Below are 26,314 nucleotides of genomic sequence, written 5' to 3'. Positions count from 1 at the left end.
TCTCTCTCTCTCTCTCTCTCTCTCTCTCTCCCCTCCACACTCACACTCTTCCGAACGACTAGCACCAAAATTGGCAAACCGCCACCCCTAGTGCACCCCCAATTGGCTCCAAATACCGCAAGTATTTGCACAAAATTTGTCTTAAATATAAATCACCCTGATGCCGTGTCACTACCTCTCCTTTCTGCTAAATATTGATGAAACCTAGAATTGGCCAAACGGGAAAGGACAGGTAAGACGACTAAGGTTCCCTAATCTGGCCCGTAATAAGGGAACTACATGTCAGTGGCTTCTATAAAAAAGGTGCCTCAGATAACGCGACCTTCCCCGTCCCGAATTGTCGCAATACCCAAACAGTAAAGGTGATCGAAACATCCCCATCTTCCCAGAACGCCCCCAGTTTTGTATCAGCTGCCCCAGACGAGAGTTTTAAAAATTTCCCTCGCCCCCTGTTGTAAGAAACAAGTCGACTTACAACTAACACGGGCCAGCCGTTGTTCCTAGAAATGATCTGTTGATAAGCAAACTACAGAGTTTAGAATTCAAGAAGTATCACTGAACGCTCACCAACTGAACTGTGGCCTTCTGCTAAATAATGCCCTTATGACACAAAGCAAGACGATAGTCCCTAACCACAGTTTGCTATGTCCCTAGTTGTTTCCATAAGACCCCGGTTTTTAATAAAGTAATCAGGTTGTAAGAGGCTATGTAGGAACTAGACTGATGTTTGCGAAGTTAAAGATTAGGCCGAAATGAAGAAATCGTTGCAATTAACCCTGTTGAAAGTAAAATGTTTAGCTGAAAGGTAGGATGCATTTATAGAATGGAAAATTGTTTAGCCTATGTTCGTCCCTCAGAAAGATACCCATCAGACCATGGTGATAGCACGTTGCACTTTTTTTGAAAAATATAAAGTCCTGGAGAACGGTATAGCTTTGTAAGGCTCGTACTAGGAAGGTGGGTCTCTGTCAGAAGAACTGACGTAACTGTAATACGCAAAATACGATGAATAGGCACCAGATTTCGTACCACGACAATGAATGTAATGCCAACAAGCACCAAAGAAATAGTTACGAAGGAAAGTTATAGGAAATCCAACAAGCCCATCATCAATTATTTATATGATGGTTGTGAACCCCAATGTAACAGATGTTTCTTATTTGCTTGGAGCTGGGAGAGAAATAGACTTATGTGATTACCTTCCTCTGCCAATTCTCTAAAGACTGTCTTTTCAAACTCATTTAAGGGTACCTGATGCCCCTGCTCAATGTTCAACGTGTGCCGAAAAGTCCCCGCTCTCTGAATTCGGTCATGAGCCCGCCTACCTGAAATTTTCCGCCCCCCTGGTCTGTTCCCGATTTGGCCCTGCTCCATCCCCCCTTTTTCTCCGACCTACCCTATGGACTACTTACACACACTCTTCTTCCACCTGAACTTTTTGACAATCGACTCAAAAGGACACAGGGCGAAAAGGACCTTTTTGACCAGGAAAGCGAGGAAAAGGTCATGCCCTGCAACGCGGAGCTCAGAAGAGAGCTGGACTCATCGCTCCACCATGCCAACAGAAGACGACGAAGAATGCTGAGAACTCATTAATAACGGTCCATGACAATAGGACCTCCCCTTCGACCAATGGCGCCCCTGATTATTGTTTTTACTACGTCTCATTTCTCTCCCAGCCACCATTGTATTGCCAACTAAAAATGAACAGAACTTACATATGTAACAACCTATCAGTTCACATTCCGAATGACTACAAGTATCTATGAAATGTACTCAATGCTCACATTACAGAATCGTTTTGCCCGATATTGCATTACTATGACCTTCCTGCAAACGAGTTTATCGATAGACCCGCCTCCTAAGACGAAATATTTTAAATGTAATGTTTATAGCTCCTTCATCTGGGTTCCCATTTCTTTACTTATGACCACCACAGTAGACATGGATAGGAAATAGGCCAGCAAGATGTCTTGGATATGTTAAAGGGAGGACTGTGGAAAATTAGTACGGTTTGGTAAACATTATCTGCGCCATCTTGCCTTTTTCCCCGGATGCCACACTTTTTGTCGTGTGCACCCGCCATTTTGGGTGCCTCGATCAGAACCACCCTCTGCACGCCACTGGCCCCCAGCATAGCCCTTCGCCCTCGCAAAGCCCGCACGCTGACAACCCCCACACTCGCATGCCTTGGATCATAAAACCTCCCTTCAACGCAGCTCTGCCTCAGAACCCCATCCTGTTCCCAGCGCGACACCTCCCCTCATTCCTTTCATGGTCCCAGGCCCTTTGATACAAACCCCCTTTCCTGTGTGCCCGTTTGTCTTCCTCTTTCCCAGGCCGACACCTAGCTCTGCCGATACTGTTTATTACCCCTCCCCGTACAGTAGAAAGCTTCCCTCATCAAAGGACCCCCGAGTTGATCAAAGCCCCCACCCTATGAGATCCGATCAAACCCCCACATTCCGTGAATCGGCGGAATGTCCAGCTGCGCGATAATCATCACCTGTTGTGACCGGGGTGGGGACTTCAACTGTAAATGTGTGTGGGAACGGGCCTGTAGGGGAGATTCAGAGGATGTCCTTTCATACTTCAAAGCATTACAAGACTGTGTTACCTGCAATAAAATTCATTTAACTGTGTATAAGAGGCCAGGCCTCAGAGATGCGGTTAGAGCCCCTCGTGACGATACCTGCTGTCCGAACTGATGTGTTCTCCTCCGGAGAGAATAAACCTTGTTTCCTGCCTTCTAGTCTCCAGCGCCTGCCTCTTCATTGATTAATATTTTGTGGGTTAAAGAGGCGATACCGCCGGGCAAATATTGATTGTCCATTGACCTTAGTTTTCACACCTGGTCAAGTCCTGGAAGTCTGGAGCTCTGAAGCTTTCAGCAGGACGAACCTGAAATCCAGGCTGGATCGTGGTGAAGGTAGTTGGCTTGACTCTTGACTTCGGGAGATGGTCCTTGGAAGTTTGGGACTACGATTCCCACAATGCACCTGGCCAGATCCTTTCTGAGACAAGGTAAAAGTCCTCAAGGCTGTATTTCCAAGTGTATAGCAGGCGCTGTCCTTCAGATTATAATACTTTGGGGTGCAGACCAGGGTTCCAGCAGGGCAGTCCTTCTTCTCCTTGTAGTTTTAAGCAGCAGATCCGAGTTGCTATGCAGCTCTCCTATATTTATTCACTGATGTGGGGCGACAAGCAGGGGGACACCCCTGTCCAATGCAATGCCGGGTGTCACTCAAAAGCATGGCAGCTTCCTCCAAAGTGAGGCATATTCTTGTCCCACAAAGCACTGCACTTTAAAATTCAAGATGGAGAATTCCTCTGGAGAAGAGTAAGCCCTGCCTAAACCAGCCCACTGGTGTGGCTTATTTGTATTAACACTCCTCGTCCCGACCCTCTGCAGATTCCATTCCTGGGCCTGCCATTTGGCTGGGGTACAGGACGAGATGGTAAGCCTGGCATTCCTTACTATCCTGATTTCTTTGATGCCCAATTTGATTTACCCTGCCCCCATCCTGACCTGTTCTTTGTAACTGCAGATCTTCCACCACCTCTGCTCTATGCATGCCCTTTATCACCTCATCAGAGCAGCTTGGCTACGCCTGTCAAGGCTGACCAATCAGGAAAGGCTGCTAGAAGGCTGAATTTTGGCTCACAGAAATAAAAATTCTATAACTTCTTTTCTGTACTAGTTATGATAAAGTAATCAGTGGCAAGGTTTGGGATTTATCTGTGCCAATCTTTTAAGTCCTTGAATGATATTTTGAACTCCTTCCTAGCAAAGTTATACTCAAATAAAATATTTCAATTTTAGCCTTTGGAGCTAAGTATCTCAATGAGGAAAAACGAAATTCCAGTTTTGTTGGTGGGAGAAGGAATGTACTACATTGCCCAGTTAATGACATTAAAGAGCACTCAAACAAATTTGTAGACAGATCAGTACCTTACTAATATCAACCAGACATAACGTACGTCACTACTTGTCACAATGATTGGAAGCCTAGAAGGAGAAGGTTAAGGAGATATAACCGCTTTGGATCCATTGCAGAAATGTTACACACATTTCTGTTTTGAATTGAGATATAAATTTGGGACAATTGTAGTAGATGTTTTATTTTGTACACTGGCTGTATGAAATATATATTCTATTCTGTGGTGAAAATGCAACTGGTAAATCATTTCCGGATGGACCAGTGACTCAGAAAGCAATACTGATTTAACAATCAATTATTTCCAAAGCAACCTCAGATACATTTTAGACTCTCCAGATCCACCAAGCAACTCTCAATTCTACAGGGGATTTCGAAGAAAGGATACAAGACATTACAATTAGATTAACAGAACAGCTCTCCGAATACCACCAATAATCATAATTTCCAAACAATGCAAGAGTTATAACAAACTAAAATACTATACTACAGCAAGTAAGAAATGCACAGCACATGAATTAACAAATTCACTGAGTGCTTGTCTTCATTCATCTCACATTTTTTAACCATTCAGGTACAATCACTGGTAGCTCAGTACAACTTTCACGTCCTTGCTTATTTTAGTACCATGCAACACTCAGGGGCCAATTCTGATGTCAGACGGACCAGATTCCATCCGACATCAGTCAGGAACTGGAACCCGAACGACCTCTTGTCATCTGTTCCAGACCTGCAAGTAGGATGCGACTGAACCCTGTTTGGTCGCAATCCTATACTGAATGGAATGCATGGCTGCATTGTTAAGTGCAGAGGTGCAGGTCATCCCTGCACCCCATGACAGGCACCCCAAGGTGCCTGACACCGGTGGTAGGGATCAACAGGAGGGCACCATTGGTGCCCCCTAGGCCGCCATTCGATGGCCTCGCACCCATAGGGGCCCTGCTGGGGGCCCCAAAGACAGATTCCTACTGCCTCTCTATCTCAGAAAGGCCGGCACCGAAAGGCAATGAGAAACTGCCATCGTACTCCCTTGGCCGGAAAGAGCCAGCAGGGGGTTACTGAAGGGTTTCCGGTTGGCGGATGGGCACCCGGAGCTCGTCGGAAGCCATCCGGAAAAGCAAGTCAGATTCTTTTACGAATGGCTCTGTTAGAAAGGACTCCAAACATGCAGGTCTGATGTGGTTAGGATGGCTCCGACCCTGCCCCATTCCTAACCACATCAGATTCAGGCCCTCATTTGGCATTTACTGCGGGCCCGGCAATCCCGCGCATGGACCACTGGCTGTATTGCGAGTTGTAAAAGTACAACTCGTAATACAGTCTTCAGTCCTTTGGCCTTTCCAATGGCGGTGCCTTGAAAACAGGAACCGCAATGGGAATGGACAAAAAGTTCTACCACAGCATGGAGGCTGATATCCATGCCATGCTGGAACTTGGGGGAACACAGACATGGGGGCTCATGTTGTGCCCTCTTGACTAAATGCCCATGGCAAGGTGGACAAGGTGGCCCTGTAGGGCCTCCTTTTTTCTTGCATTGCCAGGAAGCCCCGCCATGAAAATGTTGTCAGTGCAGAAACTTGCAATATGCTGAGCAGGACTGTGCCAGCCCTGCTCGGCATATTGCACATTGGCGCTCCAGCGCCACCGCCAGGGAACACTTCCCTGGTGCAACCGGCTGTCCAGCGCCCCTACAACTCTAATAGTGATAATGCGGCAGATGATGGACCGCCTCTGAGAGTCTGACGGTCGCAAGACTGCCTGACTTGCAATCGGACCCTATGAGCTGCTTCTTTCTAGCTCAATGTTTCGTCGCATAATTCCTTCGACCATCTGATACCTTTATGGAATTACAACTCCTTCTACAAACCTCATCTTAGGTGTAAAACTCAAAGAGCTGTTTCTTCACAATAAATTGACGCTAAATTCTATTCCATTTTCTTACAGAAAGCCAAATTCTCTGACACATCTCTTCCTGCCAGCAAGTTGTTAACTGTATTCCTGTTTTCCTCTTCCCCAGTGCCTCGTATCTGATATTTTTTGCAATCCTTTTCAACACTGATATGCTTCCAAGCCAGCCATCCAGGCAATAGATCTCTGAAAGGTTTCTTTCTAAATAGCATTTCAAATATCGTTGTGCCATAATTAACATTTGTTGTGGAACTGCATTATAGAATGGTTGCAAGTACAGCACACTTTCATGGCAAATCATCACCTATCGCCAGTTGGAGAAACTCCTCCTTCTTCTTCTTTATCCTTTCCATCTGGCCATTACCTGGAGATGGCACTATGCTCAGCACCACAATCTAATTATCCTCCTTTTAAGGAGCGTGGCAACTCCTTAGATTAAAATTGCACAATATATTATGTATATCTGGAAGGTAAATGAACATTAGTATGTTATATTTGTAAGAAGAACACCGCACAAAAGAATCCCTTTAAATAAAAGACAATTCTGAGGTAAAGCCCCTTTGCTACCTCTATGAGCAGCAGAGGTGGTTCTCTCAGTATATAAATCTTGTCGGCCACAGCAAACGGTGCACGCTCTTCGATTCTTGTTTCCCATAAACAGCAGACTACCAAATATTCTCAGTAGCCTTGCACTTTGTGCAGATGACCTTCATGTGATATACCAATTCATATTGTTCTTAAACGTATTTTTCTCATACCAGTTAAATACTGATATACTTAAAAAACAATGAACCAAGGAGAGACGGAAGGTAAATTATAAGTAACTTGGCAAAATAATGATTTTCCATAAATAAGCATGAATCATATTATCACATCAAATATGAAAAGTAACCGATACTAATCACCTAACAGCGTGATTCATCAGCAGTAGACATTTCTAACATAAGAAGTGCAAATACATTACACTAATATAGTGCAGCAGTTCATTGGTAAATGTGTTGTTACCCATACATATTCCAAGGGAAATTGAAACAGCTGCAGCTGCCAATCGAGATAATTCAGCAATATTCGGTTCTCCTGTTTGCTGTAAATATTGAAACTAAAAACAATAAATGGTTTCTAAGTAAACGAGTGTGCCATAAGTATAAATAAACATAATGTGTGCATATACAAATAAAACACACACAGATGCGCGCACACACACACACACACACACACACACACACACACTCACTCTCTCTATTTGTCTGATTGACTATACATGACCCATAATGTAGCCAATTATCAGCTGTCTCACAGAGGACTCGTGTACACATGATTCCCCATCCCCCAGGTATAGTTTGTTTTTCCTTTTGCTTGTCTCTCTGAAGTTCTGGAGCTATGAGGTACTGCAAAACTCAAGACCTTTTGGTGTTGCATGGAAAATTGCAGATAGGGCTTCACATGACTATCCATATGTCTGACAGCCCATGCTTGACATCTTTATTTGGCATTTTTTTATTTTTTATATTTTGAGCAGGATTACAAAAGTAAATTTACGTGTGCAAATTTACTCACATGTAATTCTACTACTGCGCCTTGGAGTAAATGTACTCTTTTTTGCCATTCACCAGTTTAGATATACACTTAAGTGCAGACTTCCATCCCCTGATGTCACCTCCTACAAAAGTATTTAAGTATGTAAAGTTACCTCAAATAACTTTTTACATGTCAGTGAGCGATCTCTGCTACCATATCTCGGATGTTCCTATATACAAATATTATTTATTTAATTTATTTATAGCATTTGTTAAGCGCGCAGCTACCCCCAACGCGGGTGTCCTGGCGGTGTGGACAGCAGCGGCATAGAACCTCGGAGTTAGTAGCTGGAGAATAGCCTTGTCTTCAATTTGCCTCTGAACAGGGATTCTGATTCTATCGAGCAAAGACTGAGCGGAAGAGAGTTCCATAGTTTAGACGTGACCACAGCAAATGCTCTACCTCCTTTTCCCGCACGAATATAGCGGGGGGGGGGAGCAGAAGACGGAGATGGTTGGATCTGAGATTACGAGAGGAATGGACTAGCTTCAGCCTGCATCTGAGATACACAGGACCTTTACCACTCAATGCCCTGAAAGTAAGAACTAGAGCCTTGAACTGGATGCGGGAGGATATCGGGAGCCAGTGCAAGGTTTTTAAGGGGGGGGGGGGATAGAATGCCGGTAGGGGATCTTGCAAATCAGCCTGGCCGCACCGTTCTGAACAATCTGCAATCGTTGTAAGAGATATGCTGGGGCACCCGCATATAGGCTATTGGAATAGTCTAAATGAGAGGTAATGAGGGCGTGCACTACTGTCTTCAGAGCATCAATGGGCAGGTAGGGCGAGATCTTTTTTATCATATGTAACTTGCCGAAACAAGCGGAAGTTACTTTATGAATCTGGGTTTTATGTGATAGCTCGTTGTCAATTTGACGCCCAGGTTTCGAGCTACTTTCACGGGGGACGGAGGGGGATTCAACTTGGACGGCCACCACATGGATGGTGGCAGTGGAGATATTTGATTGAAGAACAACACCTCAGTCTTGTCGGTGTTAAGCTTTAAGGTGTTTTGAGTCATCCATGATACAATGTTGGACAAGCAGGTTTTGAAATTCTGGAGTCTGTTGTCAGAGTGGTCTGTGAAAGAGAAAATTAGCTGTGTATCATCAGCATATGAGACCACTCTGATGCCGTGAGCCTCGATTACATCAGCCAAAGGTGAAAGGTAGACATTAAAAAAGAGGGGGCTGAGAGCCAATCCCTGGGGGACTCCACAATCAAGGGGCTTTTTATCTTTAGAGAAGTAGGGTCGACACCATACCTGTTGCGTTCTATCCGTTAGAAATGATTTGATCCAGGCTAGAGGAGTGTCACGTATCTCCACATTGTGGAGTCTCTCCAACAGTATGGAATGGGAGACGGTGTTGAAAGCCGCGGACAGATCGAGGAGCACCAACATCGCTACCTGGCCTCTGTCTACGCTTTCCCTAATTGTCTCTGTGACCTCGAGGAGTGCTGTCTCCGTGCAATAACCTGACCTAAAACCGGACTGTGAGCCATGGAGGAGATTACAGGTCTCCAAATGGTCGGCCCGCTGTTCTTGTACGATTTTTTCCAGGATTTTAGCAGGTTTTGGGAACAGGGATATAGGACGATAGTTACTATAACCTGAGGGATCCGCCTCAGGTTTTTTCAAAATGGGGATCAATGTAGCCTGTTTTCATGCTAGAGGAAAGTGACCCGAGAGAAGGGAGGCATTCCATATTGTGAATAGAGGTTGGATGATAACTGGCGCCAGGGAGGTGAACACTTGGGCGGGGACCAGGTCAAGGGGTGACCCTGATTTACACTGCTGCATTTTTTGGAGTGCCGTATCTAGTGAAATAGCCTCAAAGTTGCGGAGCATATTTTCACTAGGGGGAAAGATGTGCTGGGCTGAGGTCACTTCACTGGGCCATTCCGGGGGAATAAAGGAACAAGAAATATCTGCAATTTTATTATGAAAGAAATCAGAGAGGCCGTCACAGAGCGCTTGACTTGGTTTGATAGGGCGAGTAAGAGCCGCCAGTTTAGTAAAGTCTTTCACAATTTGTTATAATGTTTTGGCTGATTTGTCTGCGGTATTGATTTTATGGGCGAAATGGTGGTCAGTTTTAATTTATGGAATTTTTTCAAGGCAGTTCTGTATGTAATTTTGGCAGCAGGATCATAAGTAGATCGCCAGGAGCGTTCTAATCTCTTCCACTTGGATTTTTCTTCACGCAACGTTGAAGAGAACCAAGGGGCAGAAGGTTTTGTACGGGCCGATGAGAAGGAATGTAAGGGGGCAATGGTGTCAATAGCAGTGGAAAGATACTTATTAAACTTCTTAGTATATTATATTATAAAAATATTTTAATACAATATATAAATGTAAAATATTTTAAAATGCTTAATCTAAAGCTTGGATTGTTCAAATAAAAATGACCGCATATTAAGTCATTATACGTGAATGAAAAAAATATTTGTATTTATGAAATAATTATTTAAAATATTTATATTTAATTTATAATTAATATTCCTTAAGGACTAAGGTAAAACCAAACATCACAGCCACATTAAAAATGTATTTATATTTAATATGTTTTCAATTTTGAAGAAAGTTATGTGTAGAATCAATTTAAAATATTTCACTTTTTTAAAATGTAATTTAATTTTTGAATTAAGTGTATTATTAAATGTTATAGTAATTACCTAATACTCATACATGTATATTATTTTTTAACATTAAACAAAAAATTATATATTTTTTTTAAAGTCTAAGTAATTTTTTTGATTGAGCAGAATTTGGTGTGGGTAGTTACTTTATGTCCCAGTCTCAATTACATTGTACGGGAGTGTGCTACAGTACCTGTGAGTGGCCATGTCTGGTTATTGAAAGTGTGGACTGGAAAACATTTACTATTTTGTCACATTGAGGCCTGCAGTAACTTTGGGAATTACAATTTGTAAATACCAATGGGCTTATACTTTTGTGGCTGGTTGTTTGCAGTAGCCTGTCCCTCCTGACTTTCACATAAACTTCTCCCTCTGTGTAGTAAGTAATATGCCCCATCATTTCTTTACTTATAACTTCCATTGCTTTACTACGTTTACTGTAGCAGTTTTCTCCTTTAATGTGGGATCAGCCGTCATTCCACATCTGTCTGATGCCAGTAGAGCCAAGATGTACCTGTCCCTAAACAGGGCTTATCCTGAGCTAAATCTCACCTGCCAATCTCGCAGGCGACCTCGGCATTTTTGTGTAGGATCTGTAGCTCTATTTGCATTTGACTGCGATCTACAGCAGATTTTCACAGAGGATTTATAGCCATTTGGCACAAGAGCTCAGGGTTATGCAGCCAATTTGCTTTCTGACAGGCACTCCCTGTTTGATGCACAAGGGTACAATGACTGACAAACCGTGTTGCAAGGTAGCTGTAGCTGGCCTTGACCTCTGTTGATTCCAGAGACATATTGGGGTGATGGTCGTTTCAGACATCTTTGTTGTGGGAAAGGTAGAAAGGGAACTATGGTCTTTGAGAGGCCTGTTCACTCAGTCCAGTAGAAAAGGCTGGACAAATATGCTTTTGTAATAGAGCCCTTGCCTGAGAGATCATAGCCACACCCATAGCCCCCGGCCACGGGTTCAGTGGAGGCACCTCTAATAGGAAAACAGAGACATTGTACCCTTGTACATAAGACTGCTGCTTCGAAAAGTCCCAAATATGATGTTGAGGGTGGTGAAATGAGTCTCAGACCATGCTAAGGACATTCAATTCACGGAGAGATAATTGTCTGAAAGAGAGCTCTCAGCGACTCACTGAGTGAGCTGAGGGTGCTGAAGGTCACTCTTGCAATAACAATGTTCACATAACAGAAGTGTGGATAAAGGAGGAGGAATCCTCTGTTGTACTGTTTGTTGAATGCTTGTGTTTTATGTTTTGAAGCCCAAGGGAATGTTGAAGATCTTCTTGGTGGAGAGGGCTCAAAGGGTCCCATTGCTTTTGCCTCAGCTAGGTGTGGGGCCTGCGGGGGTTGCAACTCAGATTGAAAAATGGCTGCAGGGTCAGTTTTAGGGACAGGTATACAATTGTGTAGGCAGTAAGCCTTGAGATGACTCTTGCAGTGTGCTAACACTAATATTCTCTTCTTCCCAGACTTTACCCAAATAGTGCAAACCAGCCTACAACATTTGATGCTGTTTAGTGAGAAGTGAGGAAGATGTTGTCATTGATATATTGTAAGGTATAAAAATATACGGGGTCCTGGGTGGGGAAATTATTTCATTTGATTAGTTTGCTTTTATAAAATGCTTTAAGAAATTCAGATTAATTTGAGGTGGTGCAGATTCCTGGTTCGCAATGCTGGTGGGTAGGGTCACCAGTCTGTCTATAAGGCTTTTTTGTGTTGCTACTCTGCAAATCAGTGCTAACACGTGATAATTCAATGGGCTGTTCTTTTGCCTTATCGAATGAACTCCAGTCTTTCTTTTCTATTTCTTGTAGAACTCAATAGGAAATGAAAATGATCTAAAGAATATAGCGGAGGACCCTGAAACTGGCGAAGAGGCGGTAGAACAACTCGCTCACACAGAAGATGCCTAGACTACCTGTTAAATGTGCAGTGACTTTGAGTCTACCCTTTTCAAACTACAGCAATACATAAATTTATTGACAGTGATAAAATGTTGTGTTACAATGCTTTAATGATCAACTATCTAACTGCTTCTCCCTTCACCAGTCCCTCTTCCTAATCTCATTTAGTTCTTCGAGAAGATACACAGTCTGCTCTTATAATATATTCTCCTTCTTGTTCTCCTGTTTTACCAGATTTCCCAACCACAACTGAATGATAGAAACTGCTAATCCTGACTGCAGAAAGCTGATCTTGATTGTAACTTTAGTTCATAGTGATGGCTCTCCCAAGTCATGCTGTCTAGCAGCCTTACAATGTTTTCCTGCTCCTTGCCTCTCCACAGTGAGTGACTGTTCATAGCAAAGGACTATCAATGTAATCTACAGAGAGAAATAAAGAGAGCAATGTTTGCAATCCAACTGGACGGTCAGAACCGTAATAGTAAACAAAGCATGCGAAGTGTGGCCATTGGATTAGCAGGTCACAGGGAGGTAAGAGAACACACCATGGAGAACCACAAGTCAGCAACTACCTCCTATGTCTTAAAAGGGGCGGCTTGGTGTGCACCCTAAATAGCGAATCAAGAATATCGAAGACAAAAAATATAATCTAAAATATCAAAATTTAGTATGTTTAGATTTTCGATATCTAAGTCTACATATAAGTTCCCTTGTCATGTTTATATCTTCAAGGTACATGGATGTGGAGTCAGAAATAGTAAATCTATACTTTTCAATATTTTGTCCAATATTAGTCTGTCCACAATAATATTGTATGTTAATATATTTAGCCTCAATATTTACTTGTACAACCCACTTTGCAGTTGACACGCAGTTCATCTTTATGCTGTCATCTACACAGAGCCATGTACCTTCTGGTCTTAACCTGGGATTGATTCGGATTTCCTTATGGATGAACAAAAACCCACTCAAGCTCAATGGGGATAAGACGGAGGTCCTAATTCTGGGCAAACATCCCTCTCTTAGGGGCCCTAACATTGGTCGGTTTCTCTCGGGTCTTTACCAACTCCTTCCGTGAAAATCAAAAATCTGGGATTTTTGCTGGATGAATCGATGTCCATGAAGTCTCAGGTGTAAAGTGACTGCCATGTGTTTCACTGTGCTTAAATGGCTGAGAAACATTATTTAGAACATGCAAATTTCAGCCCAAAGGCTGTGATCTTGGCCCTTGTTTTGTCTAGACTGGATTGTGGTAATGTGCTTAACTTGGGAAAAGACAAGGCATCCACCCACCAGCTGCGGTTGGTATAGAAAGCAGCCACTAGGCTTCTGTATCATCTTTCAAAATTTGCCTCAGTCTCCCATGTTCTTCACGAATTGCACTGGCTTACAATTCCCAAACACATTACTTTCTTTTTGCAAGGGCTTGAAGACCTGGCTTTTTGAGATTGATGTACCCAAAACTCCCCTTCCTTTGCCGCCTGCACCGAGAATCCACTAGGTGTAGCTTTGCGCTTTACAAACCCTTAAAATAAATAAATACAATTAATTTCATTAGCGCCCCCAAATAACAGGATCAGTGACATCACAGCTGCAAGACTGGTTGCCACTAGTTTTCAAACACACACCAGGTGTATAGACACTGCTCAGTACTAACTGCTAATAGTTATTTCTGGATGTCAGTTGCAATAATACCCCTGATAGAGCGCGCAGGTCACCCGACTATAATATTACCATATGCACACTTGGGCCCATAAATTGAATTTACCATATTTATTCTAATCGGGTATATACACTCTACTACCAGTAACCCAGTTTGTTCCTACCTATTTCCTATATACTCGACTTACCAATCCTTGTCACTGGTACCTACAATCACAATGGATCAGGGAGCTAGCTGAAAAGATAAGCAGTCTAAAATAACCATTTATAACATTTGCACTCTTTATAATAACCACAGACTCAGGAAGTTTTGAAAACCTTTATCTAGTTCTCATCAAGGTCAAAAAGCATAAGATTTACAGTAAGCAAACTATCAATAACCAAAATCATGAAAAGCGTATAACCATGTAGAAAGTAGATTATGCCAATCATTCAGAAGTCTAAAGGGAAGGTAAGGAAAAGGAGCATACTGAAAAAATGAGCGTATAGGAATCAGACCTGAAATGGTATTTTCTAAAGGACGGGAAAAATAAGGGACATGCTAGAACGTCACAGTTTATCGTTTCCTACCGGGTGGGTAAGAAAAAGGAACATGAAACTATAATGTCGAAACTGAGTTCACCATGTATCTATAGGATGGGTAAGAAATTAGAACAGGCTAATAATTCAGAACAACCACTTTTATTCAGCTAAAGGAAGGGGTAAAGAAAAGGATCATCTATTTATTCAAAACCAATACTTTAATATCCTCTATAAGGTAGGGGAAAAATGGAACATGCTAATACAGGTACTTTCACTACTTCAGTATTTTTATCACAAGGGAAGGGTAAAGAAAAGGAACATATGCAATTATAACTTTTAGCAAGACTTCAGGAAAGAGTAAAGAAAAATTATGCAAGTGTGTTTCCCTCACAGATTTATATTTACCTAGAACGGTGTGGAGACCAACCCTGGCCACTGGTCAGTTAAGGATAGGAGAACCCCAAGGAATACAGTTTGCCAGTAAGCCAGAAGGTGCAGAATAGAAACCCAGGACAGGAAAACCAGATTAGGATCAGGACAGGACCACCAAAGTTGAGACCAGCACCTGTGGTTCAGTTGCAACGCCGGCGCTACACTTTCTCTGCAGCTATCAGTCAAAACCCCGATTGGGTTCTCGAATTCCCCAGCAAAGTGCTTCGCCAGCACTTAAGGTTCTCAAAACCCCGATTGGGTCTGTGAGTCTGTCTGACAGAGTGCTCCGCAGCACCTCTATTCTCGATCAGCTATTGAGTGCGTTGGGTCAGTGACAGGTCAGCTATTCGGACAAGTCGGACAATTTCTCTAGCTAACCTAGGAATGTTATACTGTTTTCAGGTCAGTGTTCCACCTCCAAATATTGCAAGTGTAAGGATCCCCAATTTCGATTGGACAAAAGAAAGGACAGGTCATCACACCACCTAGGATTTGACTTTCTCAAGCTCATAATTTGTATTTTTCAAGACCGCCCATCGAACTTCAGGTTATCATGATGTACAACAATACGTGTTCTTCTCCACAAATACAATGTATGCGACTAGAGTTCGTAAGGTGAGGTTCCCATGAGCATCTTTTCAGTCAGTCAGCTCCTTGGCAGTATTTCAAAGGTCATTGCTGTGGAGACTCGCAGATCTCGCGCAGACTCAGTTTCAATCAAGATGGAGTACGGCAAGGGAAGGCAGGCCACATTTCGTAATGTACCATGAAATAGAAAAGAACAGTTTTAGAACACAGAAAAAAATGAATACACTGTATACCATGAATCTCTATACTGTTCCCATTATTCTATAATAACTATAGCGTTTAGAGTTAATGCAATACGAACAGAATAGCAAAAGCAGCAATGCAAGCTTCAGGCATGTGAGTACACAAAGCAGCCATTTTAGCTCTAGTGTGCAAGTGCAACAGATTCCCACCAGAACTGCGAGTACGTCACGTCACATGGGTATGACCGACGCATGCGCAGTAGAAATTCCTGCGTAGAAGCAGCCATCTTAAGTAGCAAGCGTATTAAGATTAGTAAACACATAAGCAAGCGTCTCTCGGACACCCAAAATGCCAGAATAGAGGCTAAATTAATAAGACAAACAGGTTGATTAGCTTAATTAGGGTTATTCGAGGTTATTGAATACAAGCAAGGCGCTTTACGTGTGAATCCTTGCTCCATCACCCCTGTTCTTGGTTTATAACAGTGTGTCTTTCTCAAATATATAATTGCTTGCTTCCCATGCTTGTTTTAATATCTATAACACTAGTAGTCACTTGAGCTCTATTTAAGGCAAACTTGAGAGCTAAAGTTGACCATTGTATGATGCGAGATACTCTGGTATTTGAAGGTTTGATTTGCAGGTGACAATTGCAAGTTCCAAAATTAAAAAGTGATGTGTGGGTAAAATTCTGAACTGGGTGCTCGCCTCACAAACCTTCATATCTGTATGGTGTGTTTTCATGTGTTTAATTGTAGGTGTTGATGAAGACAAAGCGTTTATACAAACATACATCTCTAAGTGAATTCTGGTTGCTGGAAAAGGCATCAATCCCTGCCATAATGCTGCTTTGCTTCGTTTTGATTTTCTGTAACCTGTGTGCACTTTCTTTTAATCCCAGTAATATCTTGATCGGAGGAATAGCTGGCCCTCATCAAACATACCTTCATCGTTTTTCATTAACTTTTAATTAACTTGTTTCCCCATGCACTGGAATTAAATATAGCACGTACCATTAGAATAGTTTGTTGGCAGTGCTAAAAGCTGTATTGCAGTTTGACAAACACTCACATCACAAGACACTACTTTTGAAAAGCAGCAACCCAGTGTGAAGAAAACCTGGAGTCGGATATTAAAAGCATAAATAATACATGTTTCTTCAAATGTGTAATATATGGTTACTTCTTCTGTTGAATGGCCATCTATATAGGCGATGGGTGGGACAATCAGAGAATTTCACGTCTTCTGGCATCACATTCTTGTCTATATTGTCTTTCTACAAACCATTGGAATACGGTAGCTCAGCACAATTGGTTCATGTGATTTCAAACAGGACTTGGAAAATGAACGTGACACGCCCAGGGACGTAGGGCCATATGTATCAAGCAAAATTGCATTGGCAAACGCCGAAATTCTGTGAATTTCGGCGTTTGCGAATGCAGTTTTGCCAAATGGTATGTATTAAGGCAAAATAAGGAATCGCACATTTTGCAATTCCTTATTTTGCGATTGCATTGAAGGAATCGCAAATTTTGCCATTCCTTAAATGCAATGTAGAAGCACCAAAAAAGTGCAATTTGGCCTGAAGGAATCGCAAATTATCACCAACTTCAAGTTGGTGGTGATTTGCGATTTCTTTGAAAAATGCATTTTTTTGCATTTTTCAAAGTGCAATGTGAAGCACATACATGCCCTTAGGGCATGTATGTGCACCACATGTGCACCCATGCTTATTTCAGGGGTGCAACAGGGTGTCCTTTTGACACCCCTGCACCCTTGAAATTGCATTCTCAATTTGCAATTCGCTAATTGCTAATCGCAAATTGAGAATGTCTTCCCAGTCATTCCTTTGGCCCTCTAGGCCCATAGGAATGAATGGGGAGGTATTCCTTAAATGCGAATTGCAATTTGCGATTCGCAATTAAGGAATATGTAGGATTCGCAAACTGTATTGCAAATCCTGCATACATAGCATTTTGCGATTCTCAAATAGTGATTCGCAAAAAATCGCTATTTGAGAATCGCAAAATGACTTTTTGATACATATGGCCCTTAATCCTAACCATGGCGGTATGTCAGCAACCTATTTTGTGGGGCATATGTTCTGTAAGTCTGTCTTTTATGTACCCATGATGATTTAAGTGTTCTTTATAAAATTCATTAGATCTTTACCAAGTATGCAATCTATTTTCTTTTGCTAGCGATGATCTCTAGTATGTTTTTATATTTCTGAATCTCTGGAGCTGTCTGTGCACTCTGAGAAATACATGATGTGACCTGTCTGCGAATCTGTTTATTCTCTGTCTGTTTTTATCTAAATTGCACATGGGACATTGTACATTGAATATAAGCTCACCCCTAGACATTAACTGGTTCAAATAGTCATAGCAGTAATAATGTTTTGTTGTTGAACATATGTTTTAGCTAACAGTACGTGCACATATGTCAATGAGCCATTTGCAGTCAGCACAATACACTGGGGCAGATTTACATGCCCCTTGTATCAATTTTTGTGAAGCATCAGCTGCGTAAAAATGCGGCCCATTTACAAAGTGACGCATTAAGGGAGATGTGTCATGTTGTAAAGCCCTGCATCACATTATACCTTCGCCAGGTATAATGTATGCAGGGTGGACATTCCAACGCAAAAAAAGCATCCTAGAAGTCACACAGTGAAATCTACAAAATTTCACTGCGCTTTTTCTAGGACGCCACTGTGTCAAATTCTTATGCCTGCTTGAAGCAGGCGTAAGGATTGATACAGCACAATGAGGATAGGCCTCCCCTGCTTTGCTCGAGTTGTGTCGTGCTTGCGACACGTCTCCAGCAATGCGTGACTTTTGCGTCAACAAATCCGTCAGAATTTCTGACGCATCTGTCAATCCTTGCGCAAAAACAACAGTTGATGGACAGAATGCAGAACAATGTCATACATTCACCCCAGTACAGAGATCTGGGCCTAAATCCATCTTTTTTTGCACTCCACACCACCCCAGTTCAGACATGGCCATATGCAAATCAGCCTTGAACCTGTGCCTCATGGGAACAGTCCAGTCCGAACTGCCAAGCCATGTCTTTCATAGACCGGAATCAAGCATCCTAAGACCGGTTTCTGGCTATCATTTGTTCATACCAATGCACATTAGCTGTATTTGTCTTTAATGACACATTCATAATATAGTTAAAGCATGTATTTACAAATGCAATTGATGTTCATGAATTAATAGTAAAACAAAAACTGAGTAATCACATTGGAGGAGACAAAATCATGGAAAAACAATTTTGAGCAAAGACAATTTTAAGGAAATACAAGTAGATCAAAAATTAAAGGAACATTTTAAATGAAAGATCATTTTAGGAAAAAAAGTCCAAAATTACATTAAACTTGAGTGGAGTTTAGGAGTAGTGAAAAGTCTTTGGGCACAAGGGATGGGTGATGTTGAGGGGTTATGAGAGTTCTTTTAGGGGTCGGGATGGGTAGAGTTCGGGTGTAGAAAGGGGTTTTCAGGGTTCAAGGAGGTCTGAATTTAGGGGTGTAAGGGGCTTTTAGGGTTCACGAATGAGTGGAGTTTAGGGATGGTGAGATGTTATTATGGTTCAGTGTTCGGTGGAGAGTAGGGGTGTTGAGGGGATTTGAGGGTTCATTGATAGAGTATTTTGAAGGGCCATTGATGGGTAGAGGTTAGAGGTGGTGAGAGGTTTTAGAGTGTTAGGGATCGGTGGAGCTCAAGGACAGAAAGAGTTTTAGTGTTCAGGATTGGGTGAAGTTTTGGGTTGGTGTGTGACTTTAAGGGTTCAGAGATGGCTGGAGTTTAGATGTACAAAGAGTTTTTGGGGATTCCTCACTGGGAGGAGATTAGGGATGTTGAGCGGTTTCTAGGGGCTCAGGGATGGTTTTTCTTTAAAGGTGATGAAGGTTTGTTTAGGGGTCAGGGGTGGTGGATGGATGGGTGGGATGAGTTTTAGGTGTAGAATGGAGTATTCAGGGTTCAGGAATGGGGGGTATTTAAGGGTAGAATGGCTTTTAGGGTTCAGGGATGGGTAGAGATTGAGGCAAGGATGTGTGTAGTTTAAGTAAAGTGAGGGTTTTGGGGGTTCAGGGATGGGTGTAGTTTAGGGGTAGAAAGAGCATTAATGGCTCATGGATGAGTGGAGTTTAAGGGTCAGGTATGCATGTAATTTAGGTATGGTGGGGAGTTTTAAGGGGAAAGGTATGGATGGCATTTAGTGGTGGTGATGGGTCAGGAATTGAAAGCATCCAAAGTAATTGTTTGACAAGGTAAAAGAAGAAAATTCAAAAGTTTGTTCGATGAAGTAAAGCACTGAAATAAATACATTTGATAAAAATGTTTCGGAAAGTAAGATCTGCAGCCATTGCATTTGCATCCTACAAAATAAGCATGAAAACACCAATTTGGAAAAAAGAGACATTCTATTAATTGCTTTCTATGAAATGGTAAATGCCATTCAATCTGCAAATTTCAAGTAAACAGTTTAGGTGAAATGGTTTTTCAGTAATGGTATTCCAAAAAATCTTTTTCAATGACGTCATAAACAACTAGTGCAATATTAGAGTATAATACATGGGATTCTGCTATCCCTGTATACAAATGTGTCTCTCATTTCCTTATAATTGGCGACTTGTGACACACACATTCGCCGATTATAATGATGACATCAGAACTCAACTGTAATCGCTTATTGCACTCGAGTTCTGACGTCACAATGCCTGCTTCCAGCCTAGGGAAAGGCAGGCTAGATCACTGTTGAAAGAAACGAAAATGAAACATAACTTTTATTTCATCATTTTTTTTTTATTCTACAGTGCCAAGCAGAAAGTAGATATTGTGGCAGCATGTTTATTTTTTTCACTACTTGGAAAATTATAGAAAAGTTAGAATTTTTCTGTATCTTTCTGCTGCGCATTTTTAAATAAAATGGACTTTTTTGACGTGTTTAATTTTGTGCTAGTGATTCTATTTTTATTCTTCATGCTCTCTTTTAATATGAAAGAGTTAGGCGCCAAGGATTTAAGTTGGTTGTGCAAAAGATGATGGTGTGGCCATGTAATGTAAGGGATAAAGTACCCCCTGCTGTACATGATAAGGATGTTGCAAGCCACCTTAGAATTTCATAATCCTATAAACTAAGCCTATGGCCTTATTCCTTTTTATGGCCCTGGAACTCCTTGGTGGTTTGCAATATCCTTATAATGTACAGCCGGGGGTACTTTATCCCATACGTAATGTTTAGGTATATGCTGGTCATTAAGGTTTGGCATGCATGCAGTCAGCGTCATTCCACATCAGCTCCTACCCCAGGGGTGGTGCCTACCTGATATAGTTGGATCTGCGATGGTGCTAGGTAGCGTCTGTTGCGGTTGGAAAGTGGATGACTACGGGTAAATTGGGATGCAGTGACTACCCTGGAGGTGGTGGTGCTTGTGGGAGATTTTGTGGTACTAAAGGGGAATCATAGACAAGGAAGATATATCAGGCCTTGATCTGGCAACCCAACAGCAATGTGGTGATCATGTTAAACGAAAGCAGGCCCCATCCCCTTCCAGCACATAGTGCAATTGTTCTCTCTCTTTCTGAACCAATAACTTGGGATGAGTGGCAGTGGACTTAGGGTAGGAGTCACATGACAGGGAAAGGTCTATTAGAGCAGGCCTTATAGAGAGTAATACATCTTTGCAACTTCTTATCTGGGATCTTGTTGTGAGACTGGCAAAAACCAGAGAAGCAATCAGAACAACCATTGACTCAAGGGCGGTGAGGCTTGGCCCCAAGGGAATGGCAGTTTAGGCATGGGACTGTCCCTTCCAACATCTTACCAAAGTGTTCTCAGAAGCGGTTAAATGCTAAACACAACGAGAAGAAGCAAAGACACATGATCAGTCTGGACAGCCCAAGAAGCACTTTGGAGATGTATGACATCTATTTACCTCACTCAGAAGCACAGACACATAGACCCTGCAATTTCCAAGATGACGCCTGACCAAAGTCATTGTGGATAAACCTACTGCACAAAAATTGTTTTTCTAGGCGAATGCAGGCTTCAGTGTTCCAGGAAGCTGCAGGCATTAGGGAGATCAAGGAAGATGGAGGCACAATGGTAGAACATTGAACGATTGTGGTGAGGAAACAATACTGCCCTTATCTTCCTTTAAAGTGTGAACCTAATACATGGGCAACCTTGAAACTTACACGTTAAATTACAGCCATGTGGGTAAAAATAAAGAAGTGCTATAGTGGTATTACTTTTCTGGATTGCTGAAGATTACACATTATTTTCAATGTAACTGCGAATAGCAATATTAGATACACTAACTGCTTTCAAATGAGAAGTTCTTTTGTTTAGGTACAAGTAATGCCAATACATTCAGTGGTTGCTTAATTTGAGCACGAACTGACAAGGTATACGTGTTAAAGGAACACAGTGATGTAATTAATACTGGTCTAATCGGAAGTATTCATAAGATATTAAAAGAGTGAATGGAATACGTGTATGGTTCTGGCAGCATAATATAACAGAAAATGGGGATCTAAATTCAGTGCAGTCTTCCTACTCTGCACCATCTAGATGATCTAGTAGGGGAAGCAACTTTCCCCCGTGGACCCATCCACTTAAACAGATGCCTTATCCTTTTGAGGCTCCCATTCTACATTTCACCTGGAGGCTGCCCAATAGGAATAGCTCTTTTTTTCACAATTCTAGCAGGTACAATGATATCATGTCTGACCAGCCAGAAGCTGTCTTATGTGCTGGATCCCATCTTCCCTACTGGAAGCCATTGAGAGGCAGGAAGAGATGCGGCTTTCAGCATTTGCTCCCCAAACCTCAAGGACAATGATGGCAGAATTGTATTTATTTTATTTTATTTAGAAACTTATATAGTGCGCAGCTACCCCAACGGGGGTGTCCTGGCACTGCGAACAGTAAGCAGTTGTGAGTGTCTCTGTGTGCCTAAGGGTTGGTAAACAGCTAGGTTTTTAAATTGCGTTGAAATAAGCATTCTGATTCTGTCATACGGCGGGACAGTGACAGGCTGTTCCAGGAGCGAGCAGTGATGACTGAGGACGCTCTTCCACCCATTCTAGAATGGCGGAATCGGGGAGTCAGTAAGAGGCAAGGATGATTTGATCTGAGAGATCTCTTAGACTGAGCATGCTTCAGTCTGGCTCTGATATAGACCGGCCCCTTACCCTGCTTTGCTCTATATGCCAGGACCAGAGATTTAAACTGAATGCTTCTAGTCACAGGCAGCCAATGTAGCTTTTGAGGAAAGATTGAGTGGCGATATGGGATGTTACAAATCATTCTTGCCGCCGCATTCTGCACAATCTGCAGACGTTTGACCAGATAGGCTGGGGATCCGGCATACAGGCTTTTAGCATAATCCAGGTGTGATGTTATAAGGGCGTGAATGATGTTTCAGTGAGAATCCAAAGGAAGGAAAGCGAGAATTTTCGGATCATGCATAGTTTACCAAAACATGCAGATGTGACTTTATTTATTTGAGCCTTGCAATATAATTAATTATGAAATAGGAATCCCAGATTCCTGGCAGAAACCACCGGCACTGAGGGGGGGGGGGGTTCAGTTCAGGTTGCCACCAAAGTAGTGGTAGAGGGGGATTTTTTTGATTAAAAAACAACACCTCAGTTTTTTCTGAGTTAAGCCTGAGAGTGTTCCAGGTAGAGATGTAGCTGAGGTACCGTCTGAAGTTCGAAAAACTGGCGTCAGAGTGATCTCTAAATGAAAACACTAATTGTGTGTCATCAGCGTAGGAGATCACTCTGACCCCACACGATTCTACCACCATGGCTAGCGGTGATACATAAACATTAGTGGGCTCAGGGCAGAGCCTTGGGGAACACCAAAACTGTTTTTTTCTCCGAGACAAAAGGTTGAAGGTAGACCTGTTAGGTACGATCGCTGAGAAAATATCTAATCCAAGCCAGTGGGGTGCCCTGAATCCCAAGACTATACAGTATTTCAATCAATATGGCATGAGAGACCATATTGAAGCCGCGGACAGGTCGAGGAGTACTAACATAGCTGCCTTGCCTACGTCCAAGCATTCACGAATAGTCTCTGACACCTCCAAAAGTGAAGTCTCAGTACTATAGCCTGATCTAAAACCAGACTGCGAGTCGTGGAGAAGTTGCCTGAATTGAAGGTAGTTAGAGAGTTGTTCTTGCACTACTTTCTCCAGGATTGTGGCTGGTTTAGGTAAAAGGGAAGTGAGCCTGATGGGTCAGCTTCAGGTTTTTTTTAGGATGGGAATGAGCATGGCCTGTTTCCAAGACAAGGGGAAATGACCAGTATGTAAGGAGGTGTTCCAAAGCAAGTTCAGCGGAGAGATAATAAGAGGGGCGAGTGCACTGAATAATTGGGCCGGACAAGGGTCCAAAGGAGAGCCTGATATACATGCCAACATTTTATGAGAAACGGTATCAATAGATATAGAATTAAAAGAAGTGTAAGCCTCCTCCTTGGTTACCCTGGAGTCAAGAACTGGGGTATCCATGGACTGGTTGAACATAGAAAAAATGTCTAGGATTTTTTCGTGAAAAAAGTTAGATAACCCCTCACAGAGTCCTTGGCTAGGAGGAGTCGAGCTAGATAATGCTGATGGTTTAGAAAACTCTTTCACTATTTTGAACAGCGTTTTTGAGGAATTATCAGCAGAGCTGATTTTCACAATGTAATACTCTCTCATTATGGTACGTTTCAATTTGTGGAATTTCTTGATGGCAGATCTGTAAGTGGCTTTTGCCTCAGGATCATAGAATTGTCTTCAGCAAAGCGGAGGAGAAACAGGGAGCTGAGGGTTTTAATCTGGAAGATTTTATCGGCTGCACAGGGGCAATTGCATTTATGGCTGAGGAAAGCCAGCCATTAAACTTTGAAAACGTCGGTGTCTAAATCCCCTTCTGACTGCCACACACTGTGGGAAAGTGCAGGGGCCAGTGATGAACAGGTAATTTTGCACCACTTCCTGCCAAAGTCCCTGGAATGTCATAGCAAGGGGTAGTAGCCAGACTGAATGGGATAAGGAAATGGTTTGATCAAGTGAGAGGGAGGGGTGGTAAAGTGGTCAGATTGGGATGGTTGGTGAACAATAGGTCCAGCGTATGGCCAGCCAGATGAGTGGGGCCACTAACCCGCTGGGACAAATTGAGTCCCATCATGGTATTGAGAAGCAGTCCTGCTTTGATACAGGGAGTGCCATCCACATTCAAGTCAAAATCACCAAAAAATGGTGTTTGAGCGATAGATCAGCAGCCATAATATACAAATCCATTAGGGATTTGGGGAAGGGGGGAACCAGGATGTCTGTATACCTGCCAGGATTGAATGCGAAGCTTCAGAAATACTAAAATACATGGCTTCTAAAGGGCCACGGTTAGAGAGCTTCCTAGAAAAGATCTTCTAGCCTGAGCGTAGATCACAGCAATCCCACCACACACCTTGGTACTGGTACGATTAATCCCCACAAAACGGTACTCAGGGGGTATAGGAAAATTAAGGTCAGGAGTCCTTTACCCATGTTTGGGTAAGAAACATTAAGTCCCAAGCATGAGTAGTGAAGGATAGCCAATTATCTCCCGAATTACGAGGTCGCAATCCAGAGTTGAGCGTGCACGCCTTGATGTTTGGAGAGAGGCTCGTGCACTCAGCTACAGGTCCGGCGGGAGAGGGGAATAGTCTCGATGAAGTATTAGGGGACTGGCTTAAAAAAGAATGAACAAGTAGCACAATTAAATTGGGCGTTAAAAGACCCTGAAAATGCACATAGCGCCGGAGCATTACACCCTTTCTCATTAACTTCCATTAGTTGGAACGTGGTCCATTGTATTCGTGCTCCGACCGGGTAGCCGGCAGCATGGCAGGCCCTGGCCGCGGAACAGGCACAGACGAGCTCAGACGGGCTTGCCTTTGGCGTGCCTTCTGCACGCCAGCGGTGCGCCAGCGGCACGCATCCGCTGCGCATCATAATTGGCATTGTCTTAAGTAGCACCTGGGTGGTTAGCGCTAGAACTCCTCCCCTCAGCATGACCGACAGCAAGAGCCGGGCAACATGCTCTACCCTCCACAACAATCGGGCACGCCCTTAGTCGACCGGGGAATGGGCTATGACACAGCAATAAAAGGGTGAGTGAGTGTGAGCAAAATGCAGAGTGCAGAGTCAAATTAAGAGATTTAAAACATAAAGTTATTTTAAAAAGCGGCAAGTCAGCTAGCGCGAAGAACTCACTACTACGCATGCCTCATAGCACTCCCTGGTCCTTCCTCTGCACAGATGAGTCTTGGGGATAATGCCAGTGCAGGATCCTAAGTCTAGCTAAGCTGCATTAGAGGCACCAGTAACTCAAAGTCCCAGGGCAAGCAGAGCAGCCATGTTAACAGCACCACCACATTCTATTCAATCCATAGGAAATGTCAGTGGACAATTAGGAAAAAGAGTGTCCTCAAGATTTGTCACTGGCTGGATGCAACAAACGCTTCCTGGTCTGATGCATGCAAACAAAGGGGGAAATGAGGGAACCCAAAGCTAAGGCTCAGGCCAGCAGACTCAGCCAAAGAGTTGTGATGTTTGTCCTGCTTCCTGTAATGAGTCCGCAGTCTAGCTGACTGCTCCGGCCTCCACGCCGGATTTGTCACACCCACGTGATACACGCCGAGAGGGTGGAGCGTCTTATAATTAAGGGGCGTGACGGCTCAAGGTCACTTGGAGCCTGAGCGTAGAACTGTGTGGTCGCCTTTACTGCGCTCTGCTGCAACGTGCACACAGCGTGGCTAGGCCCGAGTAGGGTGCAGTAGAGCATCACATTGCCAATGAGGATTGGAGCCGAATTCACACTCTGGATCAACACTGCTGGGGGCAGGTAATGCCCAAAACAAGCTCCGTACGGAGAGCCTGCACTAGGCACAC

General features: G+C 42.9%; 1 protein-coding gene across 2 annotated transcripts in view; it reads left to right on the top strand.

The window, feature by feature from the left end:
* The window catches only part of C3_1H2orf80 (chromosome 3_1 C2orf80 homolog), a 301,817-nt gene extending 284,613 nt beyond the window's left edge, over positions 1-17,204 (top strand). For both annotated transcript variants that reach the window (XM_078680339.1, XM_078680338.1), the window contains exon 9: positions 11,894-17,204. In XM_078680339.1, coding sequence (XP_078536465.1) covers positions 11,894-11,992 — 99 coding nt within the window. In that variant the 3' untranslated portion in view covers positions 11,993-17,204. The remainder of the gene's footprint in view (positions 1-11,893) is intronic.
* The last annotated feature ends 9,110 nt before the right edge of the window (positions 17,205-26,314 follow it).

The sequence above is a fragment of the Lissotriton helveticus genome, chromosome 3_1 (assembly GCF_964261635.1).
Source record: "Lissotriton helveticus chromosome 3_1, aLisHel1.1, whole genome shotgun sequence".
Taxonomy (NCBI): Eukaryota; Metazoa; Chordata; class Amphibia; order Caudata; family Salamandridae; genus Lissotriton; species Lissotriton helveticus.
Note: the sequence above shows the minus strand (reverse complement) of the source record. Positions and strands in the feature narration are given on the sequence as shown.